This window comes from Rhipicephalus microplus, chromosome 4 (assembly GCF_043290135.1).
Source record: "Rhipicephalus microplus isolate Deutch F79 chromosome 4, USDA_Rmic, whole genome shotgun sequence".
In the NCBI taxonomy this organism is placed as follows: domain Eukaryota; kingdom Metazoa; phylum Arthropoda; class Arachnida; order Ixodida; family Ixodidae; genus Rhipicephalus; species Rhipicephalus microplus.
Window position 1 is genome coordinate 21,421,598 of NC_134703.1, and position 23,841 is coordinate 21,445,438.

General features: G+C 45.6%; 2 protein-coding genes across 7 annotated transcripts in view; one reads left to right on the forward strand and one right to left on the reverse strand.

Annotated features, from left to right (window-relative positions):
• LOC119171693 (acetylcholinesterase) overlaps nucleotides 1–16,998 on the forward strand; it is a 62,273-nt gene extending 45,275 nt beyond the window's left edge. For 3 of the 6 annotated variants that reach the window (XM_037422502.2, XM_037422503.2, XM_037422505.2), the window contains 2 exons: nucleotides 1,275–2,798; nucleotides 14,529–16,998. In XM_037422502.2, coding sequence (XP_037278399.2) covers nucleotides 1,275–2,798; nucleotides 14,529–14,718 — 1,714 coding nt within the window. In that variant the 3' untranslated portion in view covers nucleotides 14,719–16,998. Of the gene's footprint in view, nucleotides 1–2; nucleotides 176–257; nucleotides 513–541; nucleotides 756–1,274; nucleotides 2,799–14,528 lie in introns of those variants that run through there. The other 3 variants (XM_037422504.2, XM_075892264.1, XM_075892265.1) reach the window with 3 other exon arrangements.
• A 3,616-nt stretch (nucleotides 16,999–20,614) lies between these two features.
• LOC119171695 (uncharacterized) overlaps nucleotides 20,615–23,841 on the reverse strand; it is a 13,229-nt gene continuing 10,002 nt past the window's right edge. Inside the window, exons 4-5 of the mRNA XM_075892064.1 lie at nucleotides 21,775–23,280; nucleotides 20,615–20,786 (exon numbers count right to left, since the gene is read on the reverse strand). Coding sequence (XP_075748179.1) covers nucleotides 20,639–20,786; nucleotides 21,775–23,280 — 1,654 coding nt within the window. The 3' untranslated portion in view covers nucleotides 20,615–20,638. The remainder of the gene's footprint in view (nucleotides 20,787–21,774; nucleotides 23,281–23,841) is intronic.

Consider the following 23,841-nt stretch of genomic DNA (forward strand, 5'->3'; position numbering starts at 1 on the left):
CATACATGCTATACGCCGGGTCACGTGCCGTTGGCTATACATTGTCCCCGCCTCTCTCGGTGCTCGCTCAGTCTTGTGAGAGACGCCTTCACAGGTTCACGTTGGCTCGTGTTGTCCGAGGCGCGCTCGGCCCGTTAGCGGGATCCATTGCGTCCATTCGTGTCTTAGCCCGAAGGTGCGCTTGAACTTCGTATCTCAGATGTTGGTTGGCTACGCGCGGGGCTAACAGTGCATCGCGCATGGCCTGTATTGCCAGGTTTTGTTTCCGACGCGTTATTACTTTAGCGTTTCAGCGTCGGTTAGCAGTGCGTGACGTAAGGAAGAAACGCCTTTTTCGTATAGCATAGCTTGCGTCTTGTTTCGCAATTGCACATCTGTGAAACATCTTTTTCGTATAGCATAGGTTGCGTCTTGTGCAGTTTTTGCTGTTGCACATCTGTGAACATAGTTTTTTGTAGTGATTGACTTCGCTTTGCTCTGCGAGTTACTGTAATGTTCCATTTTGTACAACGGTAAGTTTTAATTTGAGAAGCTATAGCTTCTCCATTTGCACTCTCCATGTTGTGGTTTTAGTTACTAGCGATCGAAAGAATGACTTTGTTAAGTATTGGCCTTGTGCAATGAGTCACTAATTTCAAATTAAAAAAAAGTTGTTTCACATCGATAACGGGTAATTTAGATGAACACATCAGAACTGTGGGAACATATATCCCCCCCAATATTTAGCGGTACAAGCAGCACTGAGAAAAGATGAGGTAAGCTTTGACTGACACCGTCAAGAATCGTGGTGACCTACCTCGCTAAGCAGTGAAGCCGGCTGGTTTTCTACGGCATCGGTCGCTCTTTTATTATATACAGGTGGCGTTAGTCACCGAACTATGGTAACGAACAGTTGCCGAAATGAATGCGCACAGCGCACATAGCAGAAACTTCGCAACATTTCATGTCATCGACCCTGATGATAAGGCTATTAAAAATGATGCGCAGATGTGCATTGTTTAAGAGCTACTAATAAAGAACTAATGTAAAAAAATTAGCATATTGATTACATTTGCAATTGTGGAACGGAAGAAATGATAAATTCTCTTTTAAAAGTAGTACGTGTATTTGCTTCGCATTACACAAGAGGCCAAATTGAGTTTTTAGCCAGTCAGTCCTTTACGTGCCGTACGCAAAGCCAGTTTCGCTTGCTGAGAAAGCATTGTGCAGTAAGAAAATCTTTGTAAATCAATAGACTTATTTGCCTTTCCTCTTTCTCCTTATTTTCTTTGCAGACACATCGCAATGCATGCCTCATTGTTCCTCGTCGTAGTGGCGCTCAGTGCCGCTGTCCGCAGCCGTAGCGTGGATCGCGAAAATGACATCTTCTCCGACGCGCCAGTGGTGTGCTTCAGGACAGGCTGCGTTCGCGGCACGCGGCAGACTGTGAAAGATCAGACGACTGTGAATGAGTTCTACGCCATTCCTTACGCCATGGCACCGGTGGGGAACTTGCGCTTCAAGAAGCCCGTGCCCCACTACGACTGGGGTACGGGCATCTACAACGCCACCATCAGACCACCCTCGTGTCCACAGACGTACTTCTACGCCGACGAGCGCTGGAACAACTATGACTTGAGCCTCAACGAGGACTGCCTGTTCCTGAACGTGTGGGCGCCGGAGCCATGCCACGAGGACGTCAAGTGCTCGCGTCGCCCCGTCGTCGTGTTCATTCACGGTGGAGCTTTCACGCACGGTGGTTCGGAACGGGCCAGCGCCGACATGTCGCACCTGGCTGCCGTGGGCGACGTGGTAGCGGTGTCGTTCAACTACCGCCTCAATGGCCTTGGCTTCATGTACGGTCGCAGCAAGGACATGCCGGCGAACCTCGGTCTCTACGACCAGCGACTCGCCATGAACTGGGTGCGGGACAACGTGGAGTACTTCGGTGGTGACCCGGAAAGCATCACCCTGATGGGACACGATGCCGGTGCCCAGAGCGTGGGGTACCACATGCTGTCGCCCAAAAGCCGCGGCCTGTTCAAGCGCGCCGTGCTGCTGGGTGGCAATCCGTACTCGAGCACGCCGCTCAACAAGCCAGACATGGCGTACAACCGTGCGTTGGCCGTGACGCGTAAGCTGGGGTGCCTGGACAGTGAGCAAGACCTGCGGCGGAACGCCGCTGGCGTGATGCAGTGCCTCAAGAGCAAAGGTGCCAACGAGATCGCCCACAGCTCTGAGTACGAGTTCAGCCGCGGTCGGATTTCGCTGTTTCCCGTGTTCGGGGACGAGTTCCTGCCCAAGAGCCCGCAGGAGATGATGGCAGACGCCGGTAGCTTTAAGGGCATGGACGTGCTCATGGGCCTGACCGAGGAAGAGGCCGCTGCGCTGGTCTACTACGGTGGCTACTTTGACGGTGCACCGCCGGACGACATCACAATGGGTGACGTGCGCTACGTGGTGGGCCTCTACTTCGGCATGATGTACAAGCGCAACGCGTCTCCCATCATGAGGTACTACCTGAACGGGACCGAGGACGACCCCAGTGACTCTCTCAAAGCCGGAGGGCGGGCGATCGGGGACGGCGTCACCCTCTGTCCCGGAAACCAATTCGGCGAGGACCTGGCCAGGCACGGCGCCAGCGTCTACTACTTCATGTTGACGCAAGAGTCGTCTTTTGGCTCGGAGCTGTTCGGGCCGACGTACGGTGAGGAGATGCTCTATATGCTCGGCTCGATGAACGACATGAGCAAGAGCGACGAGGAGAAGCAGCTCTCGGAGAAGATCATGAAGATGCTCGGGAGGTTTGCGCGAACGGGGTGAGTGCGAAACGAGCGCTTGATGCCTATCGGCCGGTTTTTTTCCTCGCTCCTTGACGTGCACGTGTATCTGGAAAGCATCTAGAAAACTGCCAGATGAGGAGAGGGCAAAATAAGAAATATAACAAAAAAGTCTGTGCGAGATGATCGCGATCCACTCTCCGGGGATATCTACTCCCTCTTCCAGCTGAATACGTGGACGGGGTGCTAAAATCGCGACCCCGGTGAGCGAATTCTCTCTTTTCTCTCCCACATTTTTTGTTAACTGCCGCTTCCGCCCAGACAAGTCTGGAAGCGTCCAAAAGGTTGTAGAGTAAGCATTTCTGGTGACCTCTCGCTTTTTAAACGAGGCAACAGTCGAATAACCGGACGCGAGAGAGAAATACATTTTTCATTTCCGAGCTACCGGACGTATCGTCGAATGTATCGACGAGGTCGAGAAATGCGCCCACGCGCGCTGCAGCGACCAATGAACGAGTCGGCAAGAGCCTAAGTAGGGCAGAGTTTAAAGCGACAAACGTCTCATAGTTGCACGAGTGCCGATCTTAGCACCGGTCCTGAACTTTGTATACAGTGTTGTACACTCGGGCACCGGTCCGCACGCTCGTATACGACGGAAGCTTCCAGTGACGCGCGACACTTTGAGAGAAGGAAGGAAAGGACCACGTAAACGTACAAAACAGGGGCAACACGAGTCCGCCGTTCCGCGTTCCGACTTCGCCGTGCGTGACTCCCTCGTTGACAGCAAGGACATCGCTTTATTTTTCGCGACATATAGCCTACTTCCTACGGCACTGCGCGCGAAACGCGGGAACTAGTCATTCTGCATCTCACGTTTCATCCCACTACGACTCGGCTGCCCCGTACTAAGCCTAGACAATCGCAATGACATACAGTAGCGATGCCATAAAGAACGGGTAGCCGTATAGAGGGGATGATGGTCTGAAATGAGTGATGGTGTGAGTGACTCAGTGACGGCGTCGAATAATTCATGAAGTTGTATGCAATTATTGCACTATGCATGAATCGTGCTTGCGATGCTGCAGAATAAAACTACATGTAGCGTTGGCGGCGTACGCTAGAAGACTGCACCGAAATGTTTTATCGGTCTCGGGAAACATTACAGTATATAACTAGTTGGTAGCTAATGACTGTTGCAAAGCGAATATTATGTCTAGTTGTCAGGTGAAATGGCTGTGTTTGTTGCCTTCTACGTTCATTGACTAGCCATGTAGATTCTAATGCTTTCGGCATCATGATCAGATATCTTTTTTTTTAATTCTGCCCCGCCGCGGGGGTCTAGTGGCTAAGGTACTCGGCTGCTGACCCGCAGGTCGCGGGATTGAATCCCGGCTGCGGCGGCTGCATTTCAGATGGAGGCGGAAACGTTGTAGGCCTGCATGCTCAGATTCGGGTGCACGTTAAAGAACCACAGGTGGTCGAAATTTCCGGAGCCCTCCTCTACGGCGTCTCTCATAATCATATGGTGGTCTTGGGACGTTAAACCACACATATAAATTATTTTTTTTACAATTCTGTAACTAAAACACGGAAACGTTACAATGTACGCAAACGTGCAAACGTACGCAAACGGGCAAACGTACGCAAACGTGCAAACGTTAGCCCTATATAGATACATCTGGATAGAGTTCAATAATTATGATGTACTGTTCGAATACACGCTACAGTATGACAGATCAAACAGACTGTTAACGCCCTTAGTTAACAGCGAATGGTAATTAAAGAAGCACTCTATAGTGTGGCGAGAAAATAGGCTCTGTGCTTCAATGTGTCTCCAGTGTTTTTATCTTGAGACTAGTCTTTCATAATTTTCCGACTAGCCCCCGTATTCACAAACGCTCCTCGACTCGACTTCCACCCTTCACTTGACAGAGTTGAGCACTGCGCCACCGCTCGGCTAAAAATGACTCTGCGCCACTCAAGAATCGCAGCAGCTTATCGCTGATATGACTTGCCCTGCCTAGAGAGGGCACTCCCATCGGCTTTTTCAAGTGAAGGTGAAGCGTTAAGTGAAGGGACGTTCTAGAATACGGGGGTAAATCTTACTGCAAATTCGGGTACCATGACGATGCAGTGTGCTTCTGCAACTGCACATATACTACATTTGCAGTACCGCATTCTTTGCACTTTTGAAACTACCGATGCGAGTTTTATCACGCTACCCGCCACGATGATTTAGCGGCCATGGCGCTCCTCTGCTGACTCGAATGTCACGGGATGAAATCCTGACCGTGGCAGCCACAGTTCGATGCAAGCGAAATGTTAGAGGCATGTTTACTTAAATTTAAGTGCATGTAAAATAACTCCAGTTGGTCGAAATTTCCGAACCCCTTTACTACGGTGTCCGTCATAAAGATATCGCTGTTTTCTGAAGTGGAACCTCAACAACTATATATTAAATAATTAATAATGGTACTACTAGGACCATACGGTCTACTACTATACGGCTGCTGCAGCTACCACAGAAGCGTAGCAAGAATTTGTTTTTTTCTGGGGGGGGGGGGCTAAGGCATTCCTTTATATATATATATAAAGGAATGCCTTTATATATATATATATATATATATATATATATATATATATATATATATATATATATATATATATACGCAAGCAAAATTCGAAAAAAATTGAGAAAATCTGACCGCCCCCCCCCTACTTGGCTACGCCCATGACGACAATTATTACACCAGCTTCTGATCTTACGCGCACCGCAGCTACCACTTAAGATGCATGGCGAACTATGGAGCGTATCCACAATGATTTTACTGCGTCACAGCTTAAAAACCTAGCATTACAACAACGACAAAGGGAACCATGGAGGTAAACGATACACTGGAGTAGGCGTCGCCCTAGTGGCGTCCTTTGCCGAAAAGCCGCACCCGGAAGTGAAAACACCAGCGGCCGGCGTCAGAGGTCACTTGGACATCACGGCGCAGTTTCATTGTTGTCGCGCGCGATGCGGGCATTAATCGCGATTAAGTGCTCCTTGAAAAGCGAACGCTGCGAAGCATATACAAAGAAAAAGACTACGAACAAGCAATTGATCTGCACAGCGCAAGGTGTTGCGTAAGCGAGAGAACAAAGCTTAACCGAAGAGAATCAGTGCAGGCGGCGCTTTGAATGACCTTTGTCTAATGGGAATGAACAACCGAATGACAGAGACTCAAAAGGTACGGGATCAAAATGCAGAACGCAGCGTATAATATTACGGAGTATAGCGCTATTACGAACCATTAAATACTCTTTTATTACTCGTTAGCTGCAGGAGTACGCACGATTTGAACTTTCTGTTACCTGCTGGAGGACATCCAGAATTTTGAGGTATAGACAACACAAAAATCGTTTTCAACAAATGATAGAGCGATAATATAAACCACTCTACTTAACCCATATCCATTCCACCCAAAGACTTCGTCGCGTATGTTTTGTGAAGACAGAAATGGCGCTTACTTCATTTTTTCGACCCTTGCTTTCGTTACAAAGAAACTATATGCTATACACTGATGGGTAGTTATACTTATCGGTTGTGCGATCGCACTGAGTGCTTCTTGCCGATCCGGTGGCGTTGCTTTTACCGCCGCGGAACGTTTCAGACGACATTTCCTCTTTTTTTCTTTCTGACCCAAAAAACTTTGGTGCAAAACAGGTAGTGAGGGCACCATTTTGCGAGCCAGTTTAACAGTAAAGGCAATCGGCCCTGACTTCGATTCCGATTAATGGCAAATGGTTTTGCGTTTGCGGCTAGCTTCGGGACTTCAGCCACCGCAAGGTCGCGAGGTTGCCAGAACAGCGGCCCTTGAGACTTGGTCAAAATATGCCCGCGTCGGTTTAGCTGGCTTCGCGAACGTCAATGCAAGTTCGTTGTTTGTTCGGCGAACGGCCGATCGCGTCAGTGAGTTGTCGCGCATACTCACGCAACGACAACACTCGCGCTATTCTCTTTCTCAGCTCTTTTTTTTTCGCCTCTGCACGAGGAGCATGCGCTTCGCTTTTCTTCGCAAACGGTAACGCGTGGAGTGGCATGAGCGAGCCTAATCTAGATGACCCCCTTTTGAACTTTAAGGTAGCTAATCCCAAACACGGGTAGCAACGCTAAGAAAAAAAAGCATCCCACGCCGTTACTGCAAGTAAATGTATAGATGCGCAGTAATAAAAATTTAGAATATACGAACTACCCTTCTTCCCTAGAGGGATAGTCCTAAATGAGAGCTGAAGGGCGCTATACCTGGAGACATGCCAGTTGTGTGCATGGTTGATTGCAAGGGAACACAAATAAATGTAAACAAAAAGTCAGTTGTCTATGCTGCACATAAATTTACAATCCCCTGGTTTTATGTGGTTAAGGCGCACGCGGCATGAAATAGTGCTTATGCTTTCATCACTTGAGCACGGCTGTGAACCATGGACGCACGCATATAGGGGCACAGGTACAAGGATGTATAGGACCTAAAAAAGGCGCATATCACTTCAATGACACCTGCGTATTTGCCACTTCATATGTACGTCGTCAGTTGATCACATTCGTAAATACCAATATCCGTAACCTTTATATAAATGTTCTACAACATAATAATTTGTCGATTGTTGCTTAAAAATATTGTTTTGCAAGCGAGTATGCGGAGAAGCAATTGATTATCAATGTTTCTCCGGAAGGCCGCTGGCAAACCACCTTTGGGAGCAAAAGAAGTCTTGTCTTTACCGTCTTGAACGTGCAAGTGAGGCACCCACTTGCCGTATAATGCAAAAAAAAGATGCACGTTTTCACGTTATTCATATGCTGGCACGACTGTACATTGCGTCCGCCCGCCATGTGCTGTGTGACGTTACATGCGTTTACCGAATGATATCGGCAGTCAGATTGTGGTGTTTTTTACGCATATAACGAACAGAATTTAAAGTGAATGTAGCTATGACCAAATGACCGTTGTCATGTTCTCACAGGTAATGGCTTTCCTGGGCTCATTTGTTTTTTCGGAGTACGTAAGTGATTTGTTTCGCGTTTTGTCCGCGTAACCGTGTCTGATGCAGATGAAATGATTGACAAAGCTAGAGCCATATTAAGTCACACTTGAAAGTAAACTCCAATGACAAGTGATGAATGCCGTAGTGCATCAGAGCTTTAATTCACTAAACTTATTGTTTGCAAATGCCTCATGCCACTGATCAAAGGTTTTTGATAATAATTTGTCCAACCTCAATATCGACTAAAATGATCTCTTACGTTATATTTTATAATGTAAGTAGTTTTCGGTAATACGGTCCCGAAATCATTTCTACAGGTAAGTTCATGTACCGGACAATTCTCAAGTGGCTATGAGACTAACGCTGAATTGTGCCGGATTGCATAAGCAAGGTCGTTAGTTTCGAAATATAATTGCACCGGGCCAGATTAGACATCTAGCTTACGGTGTCAGATGTAGATGCTGCTGATAACGATATATTGTGGGTGGTTGCTACGGGCAACTTCTCGTTCCTCTACTGTAGCCTTGTCATCAAGTGCCCATGTTTAAAAGATGGAGGCATGGATAAGAATAAAAATATATACGATAGCAAGTGAATATCGCGAGAGGAAAAGTGTAGCGACGCCATTAAGCACGAGAGAACATGGTGGCCATGTCCCTTTTACGCAGCTCGGGTGAATGTTGCTTTCTGTGTACGTACATACATGAATTTTGCTGCGGCACGCTCTCCTGGTTGACAGCGTAAAAAATAAAAATAATGATGCAGCACATGCGCCAGGAACCAGCAGCGGTGGTCACATTCCTTTCACGACGAATGACAGCCCGAGTGAACGTTGCATATTGTTTTTCAATGGAAGCTTATCAAAATGCATGTTTTGCCAATCCGAAGACGAAGAACGTAAATTTTAATAGGCCGAGAATGTCCGCACAGCACAGTTAATGCACTTGAGTCACATAATGATATAGCAATTAGATATACTTTGCTGCTAATTATTACGGTCACCACGAAACACAAGCGCAATCTTGGCGTATACGTTGCTGAATTTGGCAACGACTTCAGCATAATGGAAAGCAGTGGAGTCTGTCCAACATCTGCTGTACTTCTGCTGTCCAACATCAGCTGTACTTGGAAAGTCGTTTATGGGAGAACGTCTCACAACCTAAAATAAATTAATTACGGACTGCGTTCTTTTATTTTTGCGTGTATTTGGTAGAAGCCTGGCCTCAGTCTCCTTTTCGTCTTGGACTGAATATTCGCCTGCGGGCGTGTTGCGGATTCGGCAGGCGTACATGCGTCAGCACCCGATCGTGCCTGATGTGACTTGCTCTCTCTTTTCGTATCTGCCCGTCCGTGTGCACATAAGACTATGCAAGAACAGCGGTCAGTAAAATATCGTCGTCATTGTTACAGGATGCCTAATAATTTTTGTTCTGGAGTTTAGCGTACGAAAGTTATCACATGATGGTTAAGTACATTCCTATGAGGCACGCTGTAGTGGATTGATTGATTGATTGATATGTTGCGTTTAACGTCCCAAAACCACCATATGATTATGAGAGACGCCGTATCATAGTGGAGGGCTCGGAAAATTTCTACCACCTGGTGTTCTTTAACGTGCACCGAAATCTGAGCACACGGGAATACAGCATTTTTGCCTCCATCGAAAATGCAGCCACCGCAGCCAGGATTCCATCCCGCGACCTGCTGGTTAGCAGTCGAGTACATTCGCCACTAGACTACCACGGCGGGGCCACGCCGTAGCGGAGGACTACAGAATGTTCTTTATCTCAGAGACTTGTTTAATTTGCCCCTCAATTTAAGTAACATGTATTTCGTTACCATTGAAGCGCGGCCGCAGTGGCAGGGAATCGAAACCATATCTGAACTTAACTTTAATTCGCATCTATACATGGTACAGATAACAGGAACACAGATAAAAAACCACATAACGGATTGACGAAGTCCGCGTCACCCCCCCCCCCTTTTTTTTTTGGCAACAAACAGTGGACAGGCAAAATCAAAAGTACAATGTCCTCGAACTTAACAGCCTAACACGTTAGCCGTTCGATTCACCTCACTACATGTTAATGGCCTGCCCTTCGAATGACACTCGTACTATAATGCACCTGTCGCCCTTTGCGACATAGATATATTACAGTACTTTTCGTTAAAATCAATTATATTTACAACGTATGCGAGCGAACTAGAAACAGGCGAACTCAGAAAAAAAATTGTTTTCGTATGGTACGGTGATGTGCACCAGTTTGGCTACAATTGACGTCACTAGCACCAATGCGACACGCTCGTGATGCACGACGTGCTGATGCATAGTTAGCTGCTACGAGTGGTGCGCATCATTCGTCATGCACGCAGTGTTTCGGTAGTTGACATAGTCGCTTTTGTTTTCCTGCTCATCTCGCTCATCGTCAAAGCCAGTCCCAGCACGCTGTCTACAACGAAGCACTTCCTATGAAACTATAGCACGCATGCTATTGCCAGTTATTTGGCCGTAGAAGACGTCACTAAACGTATATATCGCCATGAGCAAGTGTTCTCTGTCTCGTAATTTTGTGCAGTCCGTAAGATCAATTTGACAATATCTGTGATAAATCGATGAGCTCAACATAATCATAACATATAGAAGCGTAAGCATGCGCAATGGGGCATGGGGGAACGTATAACCTGATCATCTTCATTGATTGATATGAGGGGTTTAACGTCCCAAAACCACCATAAGATTGTGAGAGACGCCGTAGTGGTGGGCTCCGGAAATTTCGACCACCTGGGGTTCTTCAACGTGCACCCAAACGTGAGCACACGGACCTACAACATTTCCGCCTCCACCGGAAATGCAGCCGCTGCAGCCGGGATTCGAACCCGCGACCTGCGGGTCAGCAGCCGAGTGCCTTAGCCACTAGACCACCGCAGGGAAGCTAACCTGATCATCCTAACGAGGTGCCGATTCAGCCCTCACTCAGTCTGGCATTTCACGCCATTTTTTAATGCCACAGGATTATGGCCGAACGCGTGATTTTCGGGGATCACGGCAAGAGAATATACCCCTGGTGTTTCAATTAGAGAACTGTGAACTACGTGCTTTTACTTCCGGAAAGGCAGGTATCAATAGTGTCACGGGGTCATGACGGCGACGAAGGGAGCACACTGCGGGTCGAATAATAAACTGTTTGTTTGAGCCGAACTAGTGGCAACGTAAAGGTAAAATCAGATTACAGCAAGACACATGCACTGATAGCGGCGAGCAAAGCATCGGCTGTCGATCAACTGACAAGCGGCGAAGCGTGTCGGTATTTATAGCCTTGCCATCGAATCTTCTAGCGTCATCGCTAGCGGCAACCTAGGTTCTCGAATAATCTGTGACGTTCCGGAAGTTGGCGTATTCTTAACAAAGCGATCTACTAACGCCTCGAAGCTTCTCGAACACCATAGGTGCGGTTTGCGGTGAACGTAGTGCAACGGGGTGATAACAAAACCAGAGGAATAAAACGTGGCGTCATCGCTTCAATTTCATATTTGCACCCATGATGGCACAGGCGAGCGCAAAGGGAGAGGGCACAGGGGTGTGGCAGTCATGCGGAATACTTTGCCTTACAGTTCACCTTCACCTTGTTGTGAGATAACGAATTCTAATATCGTCTCAAAAATCACGCTACGTTTGCTTTTCTTCTTGCCAGTTCCAGCCATCGAAGTTTTGCTCGGGGAGGCATCGGGCGCAATGTTGCATCTAAACAGGCTTATCGCTGATATCGCAGCTAGACAAACTTCTGGACAATGAGGGGTAGAGATATCAGCAAATTCTCCCCCTCTGTCTGCTCTGTTGTCCCTCGCGAGTACCACCTCTCGTATAGCAACAAGCTCAGTTTTCAGTTATGATTCTGTTGAATAACGTGTTTGAGAGGGAGAAATCTTCACTAAAAAGCAAAGAATTAAGCGTGCATGTGTAGAACTGTGACTTGCTACTCTACGTGAGAACGGTGATTGAGGACTGAAAAACAGAGAGGAAAGTTATTAAAACTTTAAAAGGAAAAAAAAAAGAATGTACAGACAACTTTTTCTCTCTTGGGCGGGGACTTGTGCTGACAGTATGACTTATTACGAGTTTTTAAGGTACCACTACAGTTGGTCGAGCAGACCGATATTGTCCAAATACGTTAATAGAAGTTTCATCGCATGCCTCGTTTGCGTGAAGTAGGTGAAAGGGCCCAAGACACAATTAGGTGATGAAGTTCTTCGGGTTAGCACATACATGTAATGTTCATAAAGCGCGCGCTCATCGGCATACGCTCGGCACTCAAGATATGTTCTACAGTTAGTGCATGTGCTGCTTTCGTAAAAGCAATTTAGGGAATAAATGTCAGATATATCTGAACGACACAAAATACGTATCCCATTTCATATGAAGCGATGAGCTTGTTAATTATCCATAATATTTAATGAAGCAGCGTAGAAAGCACACAATCACTCGCACCTAAAATGACGTAATCGCCATTAATTGTGCTAGCGCCATGTTATGTGCGCGTGATTGCGGCATTAGTGCACTGCATGTGCCCCCTTAACGCAAACCATTCTTTGAAAGTTTCACAAGGAAATAATAGTTATCTGAATGGAAGCGCCACCCGTTGAGCACGGGAAGGGGCTACGATTTGTGGATGTCGTGTTTCCCCCACCCCGTGTCGCTTGCAACCACCGGCATTACCGGCCATCCGGCAAAGACGGACGTATCTTGTTTGCACAAGATACGTTAGCGCCAGAGTTATGCTCAACACGTTACAGGTAACAGATTACGTTTTGTTGTCATTTTATACTATAAACGATTACTTTTTCAGAACTGCAATTTTGGATAATTCAATCGGATATTCTAGTTACTGTTATCCAGTAATAAATTACATTTCTTTTTCGAAAATCAAGTTGCAAAGTCTACTGCGGCAGGGATCGTCACGAAAAATATGCGGCGGTTCTGCAAGAATCCACCCTTATGATAGGACGGTATATGTCCTTACAGAGTGGTCGGATATCGATACCGGAGTGCCATTACATAGTGATTATGCAATTAAAGTTTTACTGCCATACGTGGACCAGAACATCGATATCTTTTGCAAACCATCATCGAACCATTGCTTAACCACGAGGTGTTGCGTTCTATTAACCCGCTTCTTCCATCCAACACATGCACTGAGTGGGAGTTCAGTGTAGCAGCTGAACTTTTAAAAAGGAAACAGGGAAGAATGAGCGAATGAAAACTATGAGAACAGCTTATGCTGGAAGCCAAAATCCAACGCTATATCATAGAAGCCACATTAAGCCTTCCAGGCTTCACACGAACCTACGGCCTTCTCTCTACCATGTAAGTCACAGTAGCTCGTTGTAGTTGTAGTGAACTTCAACTGCGTTTCGGCAATAAAATCTTGAAAGTATTGCAAAGGTAATCGATTACGCTTCGGTGATTCCTCAGTTACTTTTCCGGGGCTGCAATTGATTGCTGTGATCAATTGTATTCTAAATGACGTAACTGTAATAATAATATGTTACTTATTTACTGTAACGTGTGCAAGACAGGGCAACGTGGCCAAGCGTTAGTTGCATTTGCTTTCGTCGCCTGTCAGCTGCTTTGTATGGGTTTCCATTTCTTATCTGGTAGATGCCATCAGAAGTACTAAATACATAAAGCCCGTATAAGTTAACTGTATACACCGTATGGTTTTGGACCCTTCACAGTGGCCTATAGTAGCTACAGTGCTGGGCAGTTCACCAGAACGTCGCGGAATCGAACCCCTGCCATGACGATGACATTTCGATGACGACCAAATGCTTGAGACCCTTGTGCCTGTACTTAGGTGGTCCACTCCCAGGTGGTCTGTATTTCTGGAGTCTTTTACTACGGCGTCTCTCATAGTTATATCGTGGTTTTGGAACAGGAAACCACAAAAATAATCGTTATTATTACTATGGTTCTATGTTTCTTGACTATTAATTTTGAAGGGAAATGTCTTTCCTGGTTATCGTGCCTGCTTCGCAGTCACCACATTGTATAAGGAAACCTGGTTAACAGCTATACATAGGTCGAACAGATGGGCCTTGTTATCTGAAAAAAATGAAGTGACATTTCAGACCTGGTTGAAGAGCTGCACGAACATAGCCTTCCTACTCTACCAGTGAACTTCCCATACTACAGATGATACTAGCCCCTGGCAGTCAACTTTAATCAATGCTGCAACTAGCGATTAAACATGGCAGCAATATTGGCCTGAAAAAATTGTCTGGAATGTGGACATTCTATACTCTGCCAGTAAAGTGGGTGAAATGAATCTTGGAATACTCTTCGAGTTAATAGAACAATTGCTGCACGTCCAAACAGAATGGAAACACACACACACACACACACACACACACACACGCACGCACGCACACGCACACACACACACACACGTATGCGCGTTTGGGACAATTTACTGGTAGAAAGGAAGGCACTGTAGGCACTGTCATTCTGCATTTCTATTATAAATGATACCACACAGGGTCCATCAGGGCATAATTAGGTTTCCCTGCACTTCATAAAGAGGAAGTGGGACGCATAAGATTGGCCTGGTGCCCCGCTTTTGAATGGTGTGCGTTCATGTGTGCACCTATATTTACATATATATGAAGATTGGTGCCACACACACAAGCTTGTTACCATGCTACGGGACATTCATGCCTGTCACGTTCTTCTTGCTTTTCTTGTATCAGGCGGCCGGACATGCCGACGATGATCTCGTCGTGGCCTCGGTTTTCCGAACAGAGCCCCTTCTACGTGTCCATCTCGGCAAGTGAAGCGAGCGTCCAGGTGGGACCTCGTCTCGAAGAGTGCAACTTCTGGAAGAACTTCTGGAGGCTTCGCGGAGGCAACGGGACGTCACAGGACATCGTGATCGGCTGAAAGTTCGTGTGCGCAGAGGCAGCTTCACCTCGCGAGACGGCGTCAGAGTGCGGGACTTCGTTGCTGGCGCAAAGTGCTCCATGCCGTCTTAGCGGACCTGGTTTCTCGCGTTTCTACGTCAGGCTAGTATGCCGCCCCTTGAGTTCCCTCCAAGTGGTGCATACGCCCACCCTAGCATCCTAGCCTCAATCAGCTGTACATTGTTGGCTTGTTTTTAGCGTTGTTGAACTTTTCGTTTGTCGTATACACAAGTTACTCAACGTGCCGTGTTGTGCTACTGTGCGCTCTCTCTATTTGTTGCTGTTATTGTTGTCTTTTGTCATCGCATGCAACTTGGAAATGCGCGTAAGGACGAGTCATATACGCCGGAAAACGGGAAAGGAAGTAAAACAAAACTATTGCGCTGGCATCGTGCGGGTTCACGGAAGAGGGCATGACTACAGCAAGTGCGCGGCCACGGCCTCCTATGACATGGTATTGGTCTCGTTTCACGTAATTTCGTGATTTGATATTCACTTAGAAAATGCCCAGTATGTCTGATGTTTCGAAAATGTTTGTGTTTACGTAGAAGTACTAAATGGTGGCCAATAATTAAACAAGTTTTCTTGCCACTACGTCACCCAGCCATGAGTTCATGACACAAAGAACGTATACAACAGGGTGTACCGGTGGAACAAGAATCAGGTGAACCAATTTAGTCCTGTAAAATGTGTTTTTCAGGGAAATTCCATGAAATCCAGGGAAATTCCACGCCATATGTACCAAATGTGGCGTCTGAGAAAATAATGAACTGTGGATTTGCAGTTGCAAACCTACAACGGCTTAAGTTATTCTCTGTGTTCAAAGTGAATGTGCTCACATTGAAACGCCGCCTTTGGTATTACTTTAACGCCACCTAGAGCTCTAGTGTTCTGCCGCATATTTCGCATTCTCTTTCAGGGGGTTGGGTATTACTGCCAGGAGGTTTCGTAGTTCCTGGAAAAGGCGTTCAACTGAAGCAATCGAGTGGAGCTGCATTTCCGTAGAAAAGTGAAGCATTTTGGTTGAATCTCTGTACATAATAAATCTACTTTTTCAAGTGAAGCCAACCAAGGAAGACGGAACAGGAGCTGAAGGTTTGTGCAATCATGTTTTATGAGGCCAACGTAAACCCATACGCAAATAGCTGCCTAGAACTCACGATGGCTGAAGTATCCAAAGAATTGGCTTTTTTTGTTTAGACTACTTTGCTCCCTCTAAGAGCCCTTGTTAAGACCAAAGTTGACTTTTACCAAAAATCGTGAACTTGAAAAGACTTCCATGTCCGAATATACCAGGAGTTACCCCCTCTGTAAGACACTCCTGTACTTAAGAATATAGTAATAAATAAAAATATATAAAATAAATAAATAAATAAAATAAATAAATTAATAATCTCGCATCACCAAAATACGGCTGAATAATATTACCGAAAAAACCTAATGAGCGAAGTCCTGTAGGTATCTGACAGCAGTATCAGGAACAGACATATTTCTGATAGATTTAACTTAAAATATACGCCCAACCGCCCAACGCAAGAATGTTACGTGACTTTAAAGCCTGAACCTCTTAAACTTAAAATAGCGATATGCCCCAAGATTGTGGCATCTAACGTCACTTTCTATGCGGTGAGACGCACACACGTAAGATTTTCGTTCTAATTCGTCCTTAAAGAAGGAAATTTTCAGATATCCACACGTGCTGTCCATAAATATTGATCATTGATGCCCTACTTTGCATTTACCACGCTGAAATATCGGTCAACTGATTTACTATTGGCTTTTCAACAAAGTATTCAGATATGGTTTCTTTCCCAATAGCCAGAACTACTTTTTCATACGTCAGCACTACTTACGGTTACCTAGTTTTACACAACCATTGTAATGAAGCACCGTATAACTTATTACTACTGAAATACATGGGGCAGCTCGTAATCTGTGTGTTTTTTAAGCAGAGGGAGGATCTTAGCCCGCAACGTAATCATACAGCCTTTTGATCAAAGCTCACAGTCTTTCCGAACAAGATTTCGAGACTAGTTATACCACCTACCAATCTATGCCGTAATTAGGAGCAGTGGCAAGAAAACACATTTTTCTACAATATACTTGTTACTTCCAGTTCTTTGTACAATTGCAAGTTCTTTTTATATAGCCTTGACTCCTTTGAGAGGGACGGGGAGAGTTCGAACAACGTGGCATGACCGAGATTTCACTGTGTGCATCGGTGCTGGAGCGAAAATAAAGACGTTTTGTTTAGTTTTGATCTCGCAATCTTTAGTTACTATCGCGACAATCACAGCCTTTGTGTGCTATTGTACGACGAAGAAGTGAGAAGTGTGGCTCAACAGTCAAATATGCATGGGCAACGAAATTGGTGTATGCCGTTCGCATGAGAAGCCCACGTGGAACTCGATGAATACATATGTGCAACCTTTCGGGTTTTGAGAAAATGCCCGCACCTGCATTATCAATGACTCACAGTCACGTCACACTCGTAAGATAGTGGGAACCAGCCGCCATGCCGGACATGTTACTATAGACGAAAACCTTAGATGTCACATCAGAAGTGAAAAGGGCCATAGGTGGCATCGGCATCACCCTACAACGCCACCTTGAAGTCATGACCGGACATCGTCGCTTGGTCCAAGGGAGACCGATCTCTGAGGCGTAGCAAAACTACCTGAGGCGCAGAAAGTTTCAATGTATTTGATCCCAGGAGCCGTGAAAAAAGCCATATTGCGTGCTGAAAAACTTCGAAAGAGTCAGAGGACGTGATAAATGCAAATGACTGAGACCGAAATGAAAAAGATTGCTTTCACCTTCAATTAGGTCGTCTTGGACAAATGTATAACAGACCGCACAACTTTTATGGGCGAAGCTCCTCTTAGTCTGACCATGTCATGCGTCATGCGTAACCGAGAGGAAGAGACGAGAAAAAAAATAAGGCAATATTTTCCGAACAGTATAATAGATGGCGCTGTCTCATATAACTACATACAAACTCCAGTTCAGTGAGGATATTCTAGATGGCGCTGTGCCACTAGTCTCAGATTACCTGCTGCGTGGGCTGTGCCTGGATACGCGGAGAATGAGTGCCTCCCTCAGTCTCCTGAATAGTCACCGTACGTGGCGAATCGTTGGTGGGGCATGGACGAAGCAGAGTGGCGGGCGCGTTGAAGACGCTTGCGCTCGACTTCCTTGGCTCGCGTCTCGCCGATGTTACCCGCGCGCCCTCTGTATTCTCGAGCGTGATCGGACGCATGGACGCATGCATGGACGGACGGACAAACAAACGGATGGATGGATGGATGCTTCGCCCCACTCATCATCATTCACTCCATGGATATGCTGTAATTTTTTATTGGCACAGAAATACTTTGTGGCTATATTAGTGCTTCACTTCTAGAGACTTGTTCGTGAGGCTTTGTGAGGGCTCACGATACTTTTGCCAGAACCGTCACCAAGAGCAACCATGGGACCTTGCCCGGGCTATTGGCGTGAGGAAAGAGAGCAGACTGTGCAGGCCTCATAAAGACGTCATAAATCGAAGAAATTAGTGAATATTATTGTGTCTAACAAAGAAAACTTGTGCGTAAATCTACATTTGCTGCCTTCATTCATAACGAGGGGCTCACTCTGGCAGACTTGGTGCCTTGAGGTAGTGCACGAGGGATTATTCGTCAGCTGCCAGCTCATATTAAATTAATGTGCTACGTGATGCCTAACAGGACTAAGTGGCACACACACACACACACACACACACACACACACACACACACACACACACACACACACACACACACACACACACACACACACACACACACACACACACATATATATATATATATATATATATATATATATATATATATATATATATATATATATATATATATATATATATATATATATATATATATATATATATATATATATATATATATATCAGATTGGTCGACTACTCGAAAGAGCTTTGTCCAGATCTCGGTGCTCAACGTCGAGTGTTAACGCACCTTAAAAAGAACCTAGAAAATACTCCACCACGACTTCAATATTTATATTTATTTTATTTCTTTTTTGACATACTGCAGCCTTGAAGTGATATTGCAGATGTGTGGTGTAGCAGATATAAGAAAAATTGAAAACAATACAAATATAGTGAACACGAATATCAATGGTTAGCATTACTCGTTTGGAATTCAGCAATTGCTAAATATTTTACATGACCAATTAAAATGTTCCTGTTTTCAACCAGAGTATTTTAAGGAATTTGTGTGATGATGAAAAGCAGACATAATCAAAACATGTTGATGTCTTGTTGACGCAGGTTTGGCTGGTGTGATGTACCTGATAAAGAAATCGTGGAGTATGGTTAAGGGTATCCATGAACTTCAAGAATTCAACGTGTCGGTGGGAAGAGATGCTGCTAAACTGAAGACTATGAAGATGGGGTTATGTAGAATGTACTTTTCAAAACAGGCTACTTAGTTTTTTTTATTTCTCAATGAAGGCATGGAATTGAATGAAGATAAACAAAACAAAACAAAACAACCCAAGCAATGGAATTTGAAAGATTGATATTTACTGTTCTCGGGCTTTACGTGTCGAACCACGCTGACTACATGATTGGCAATGTTGACGATACGCTAATATATAGCCAATACTGCCTTGATTCAACAGCGTTTGGATGATTTACATCTTTGCCATTTTTCTTACAGTTGTTGTGATTAAAGCATAGCTATTGAACAACAGTTTGCTCATGAAGTAAAACGACGACAAGAACCCTTTTTTTTCTTTTTAAATAGGGAAAGCTGTCATGAGATCACAACGCGGGTCACGTGTGCGCTGTAGTTGTCCGCCGCCACCACTGTCGCCGGTGTCCTTAACCACTATGGCGCAAAATAAGAAACAAAAAAGTCAGTAAATGAATAACACCGAGGATGCAATGGGATTCAAACCAGGGTCCCCTGCGTGCCAGCCCAGGAACTGAGTCACGCCGGTGCTTGGAACTCTCTTGCGAATCGGTCCTAGGCAGGCTTGACGTCGGTTAAGGAATCGCGTTGATATGAGTAAAAAAGCGTTATAGAACAACAAAGGCACAACTGCAGGTGTCCGATAATGCGAATTGCGCAACGAGTGTGTCGTCGAATACTCCAACCCGTGACAAAAGCTTGGTCTTGTTCACCTATTAACTGCGGCGCATACCCACTGTCGGGAATTGTGGGGATTACAAAAGCTTCTGGCATAATTCTCCATCGTCGTCAGCCGCTGCACACTTAAATTGCACGAAGTCAGTTCAATAAGTCATTTCTTCCTGTCGCCATCGAGGAATGGAATAACTTACCGGAAGCCATCGTCTCAGAGCGTGACTCGTGCGCATTCAAACAACTACTAACAGCTCACTTAAACTTGGAAGCCCATTAAAACTCTACCACTGTCACTGTATTTTGCACTCTTGTATGTGTAAATTTTGTGCGCGCATGTTTTTATACTTGTATAAGTACGTTTTCTGTGCATCTGTTCTCGGATCCTGCAAAAGTATTGCTCGTGTGTTTGTACAACTTTCTATTTTTTTCTTTGTTTTTGTACTTAAAAAATGTCCCCCCCCCCCTTATATAATGCCACTAAAGGGCCCTTTAGGGTCAAATAAATGATGATAATGATGATGATGAAGTTTCTTGCAAGTTTGCAGCAGGTACCACAATTCTCCGAAGAATGACGAATGATAGCATAGTGAATGCTTGCCTATATACTACACAATGATTAATGGCATAGTGGCTACCCTGCAAGTGTGCTTGCAGCAGCAACCAAAAAAGTGTTTACAAAAAGGTTCTTAAAGGCCGCTCTTCTGGCTTTCTCTGTGACAGTGCTGCGCGTTCAGTGCAGGCTTGGCGATTTTTTTATTGATCAGGCAAGAGTTCGTGCCATAAATTACACGTGGATTCGAGGAAACTCCTCTCCCGGACGTTGCTTCCGTTACGTATGTGCATGTAGTGTCCATCTTTGTCGAATCTTTGCCACGTTGTGCCGTCGATGACTTTCGGAACACTGCAAAGCGCACCAAATGCCACGCCAGAAGCGTTAAAAATGAAATGTTACTATGTCTTCAAATATGCGAGTATGTAACTTTGCATGTTATTACAGTGGTCACACAGGTTGCATGAGAAAAACATGATTAAGTGAAAGAGCCTCTTTGGCTATACGAAAAATTCAAACATGATAGCTTACCTAAATCGACAAATCGAGAAATTTGGTAGGTGTAGGATTCGGTATTAAATTTGTGTCTTTGTAGAATCTACACACTAGAGTTTCTTTACAGTGTGCGCAGCAAAAAGAACAATGTAAAAAGAGCAAGCTGTGCTGTAATAAAATACATCCAACAAAATCAAAAACATTCGGGATACATACACGAGTTTCAAAAGCAGCTTTACACTAACTATGCTAGTTCCGAGACTGCATTCATACGAAGCTCCTGATCCTACCTCATAGCCGTGTACATGTAATCGTGACATGTATGCAAAGCAAGCAGCTGTTTGTTCGCACAGCGCTAAAAGCAGTTACAACATTTCATCTCGTTAAAACGATTTGGAAACTCTGCATCCAGTCTGCTTTCATAGAACCAGCAAGGCTGCATTGATTAGTGTCTGGCTATGACGCTGATAAACAGAAATTTCCACAGCAGCAGTTGGAATGCCGAAGGCTACCAAGTCGAAGAGCCGGCTATTTTCGCTTTCCGTTTCAATAATAGCCTCGGACAAAGTAGTTTCAAACTAGTAGAAATAAACCAGGAAGGTTTTGCACGTGCATCCACAACTACCCATTTAATGACTAGTTCAATGAAAAATTGTTTAAACTAAAGCTTCTTAATGGAGTTGTGATTAGGCATTCGCAGTAAACAACCCGCAACACTTACAGTTTTCCGTGAGAGCATACCTTTTCTGGAGTGTTAGTTGATACGTAATACGTATATCGGAATCTAACACTATGCACAAATTACCATAATAAACAGCTAATAAGTGGCTCAATCAATACTTGCCCCGTGCGAATGAACGTCGAGACGACGTTTATCATGTTCTCGGTTGCCTTGACGTCCACTGTCGAAGGCCGATCGGCTAAGCTGAGGGCTGAGCCCAAGCTGGACACAATGTCGTCGCCGTGCGTCGGTCGAGTCCACTCGGGCCAGCCGAGAAAGGAAGGCTTCTCGGCATAACGAAGAACGTGCACCGAAGCATTCACCGCTGAAAGCGTGCGGGCAATGCTTAGTGCGGGACAGCCGAACAGGAAGTCACCGAAGAGATCAGAGGCAGCGCGAACAACATCGACACCTTTCTTTGCAGTTACCGGGTCGAAGTAGCGCTTCAGAATGGGCTCGGTGTCGAAGTTCGCTATGGAATTCCGCAGTACCTTCATAATCGCTGTGAAGAGGCGTTTGGTAACTGAATCAATGTTGTTCACATTGTTGACGTTCGTTAGCAGATGCTCGATGAAGAAGTCCCCCTCCGCTTCGCAAATACTCACAAGGACATCACGCGCGAACGATGGTGTTAGAGCGAGGGCTTTGCCGGGCTTTTCCGGCACGAAGTCGGCGCCCAGAACCGGGAAGAACCCGTCCAGTCCGGCTGTATTGACACTCTCAGCGGCTTCTAGTATATCACTGACGTTTTTAGATCGCAAGCACGTGACCACTTCAGAACCGGAAAGCTCGCGCGAGTCCCGTTTTTTGCAGTCGAGGTAGTCGGCGAGCATATTTGTCCTGATTTGTGCCTGCGCTGGGCTACTCACGAAAGCTTTGATGAACGGGCTGCCACTTTGAAGGAAGGCGCGTTGAAAGAGATGGGCGCTACTTGGCCACGAAAGATGGAAGCCGATCGAGATGGCCCCGGCGCTCTGCCCCATTGCCGTAATAGCACCTGGATCACCGCCGAAGGAACGGGCATTGTCCTTAACCCATTGCATGGCAAGTTGCTGGTCGTAGAGACCCACGTTGCTGGGTGCCTCTTCTGTGCCCGGAACGTACAGAAACCCGAGAGGTCCCAGTCTGTACGCGATGGTGACGACGACGAGGTCTCCTCGGACGGCGAGTTCGGACGTGTCGTAAATCTTCATCGCGATGCCCCCAAATGTGTACCCTCCTCCGTGAATGTACACTACTACGGGTTTCGAAGCGGAATCGTTATTTGGAACTGGTTTGAACACGTTGAGAAATAGGCAGTCTTCAGAAAGGGGATCCGTTGCATTCACTGCGAAGTAGCTGTTGATTCGAATGGGAACCTGCGGACACATCGGTGGTAGCGACGTGGCGTTGAACACGCCTGCCCAGGGTTTCTTAGGCGTTGGCTTCATGAAGCGAAGTTCTCCGACTGGTGGCTCAGCGAAGGGTATCCCCAGGAACTTTAACACTGGACCAGTCGTTGTGGAACAAATGATGCCCCTGACATCTCCAGAAGTTGTGCCAATGATATTTCCCGTGTCTTCGGCGCTTCCGATCACCAGGCATATAGCGGCGATATGTAATGCTAAGCCAGCCAACATTGTTGATGTACTGCAAGTAAAACAAAAATTATGTTTCGTTTTATTATGTAAGGGCCTAACACTCTAAATGTAACTGAAGTCATCCATAGGATGTTTAGTTAGTGCACAACTCAACTGCCCCCTGGGTTTCACTGATGTGTAAATAAAGCCTTGGCAATTTCTATCGAAATGTAATTGCCGCCTCTAATAGGAGAACTCTGATTTCTGAGAGACAGCGGATGACACAAGGAAAGCCAAAAGAAAAAAATATAAAGACACAAAGATTGCACAAAATCACAACGGCCTTTTTGCAGCACAGATATAATCTGGGGAATCTGAGAAGGAATGCGAACTTTGTGAAATATTGAGTTGAAGAAAGTTGATAGAGCAGATTATACTTTTCCTTCGTGATCAGTACATCCTAAGACAAGGACATGCTTTTTTTAGGTAGCTTGGTTTACATTTGAATTACAGTGATGGTTTGTTTGAACTAAAACGTTTATATATGAACCTATTAGTATTTGCTCATGACAACCCATTGAGCACAACGTATTCTTTCTCCTCTTTCTTCGAAAAAAAAATAACGCGTCAT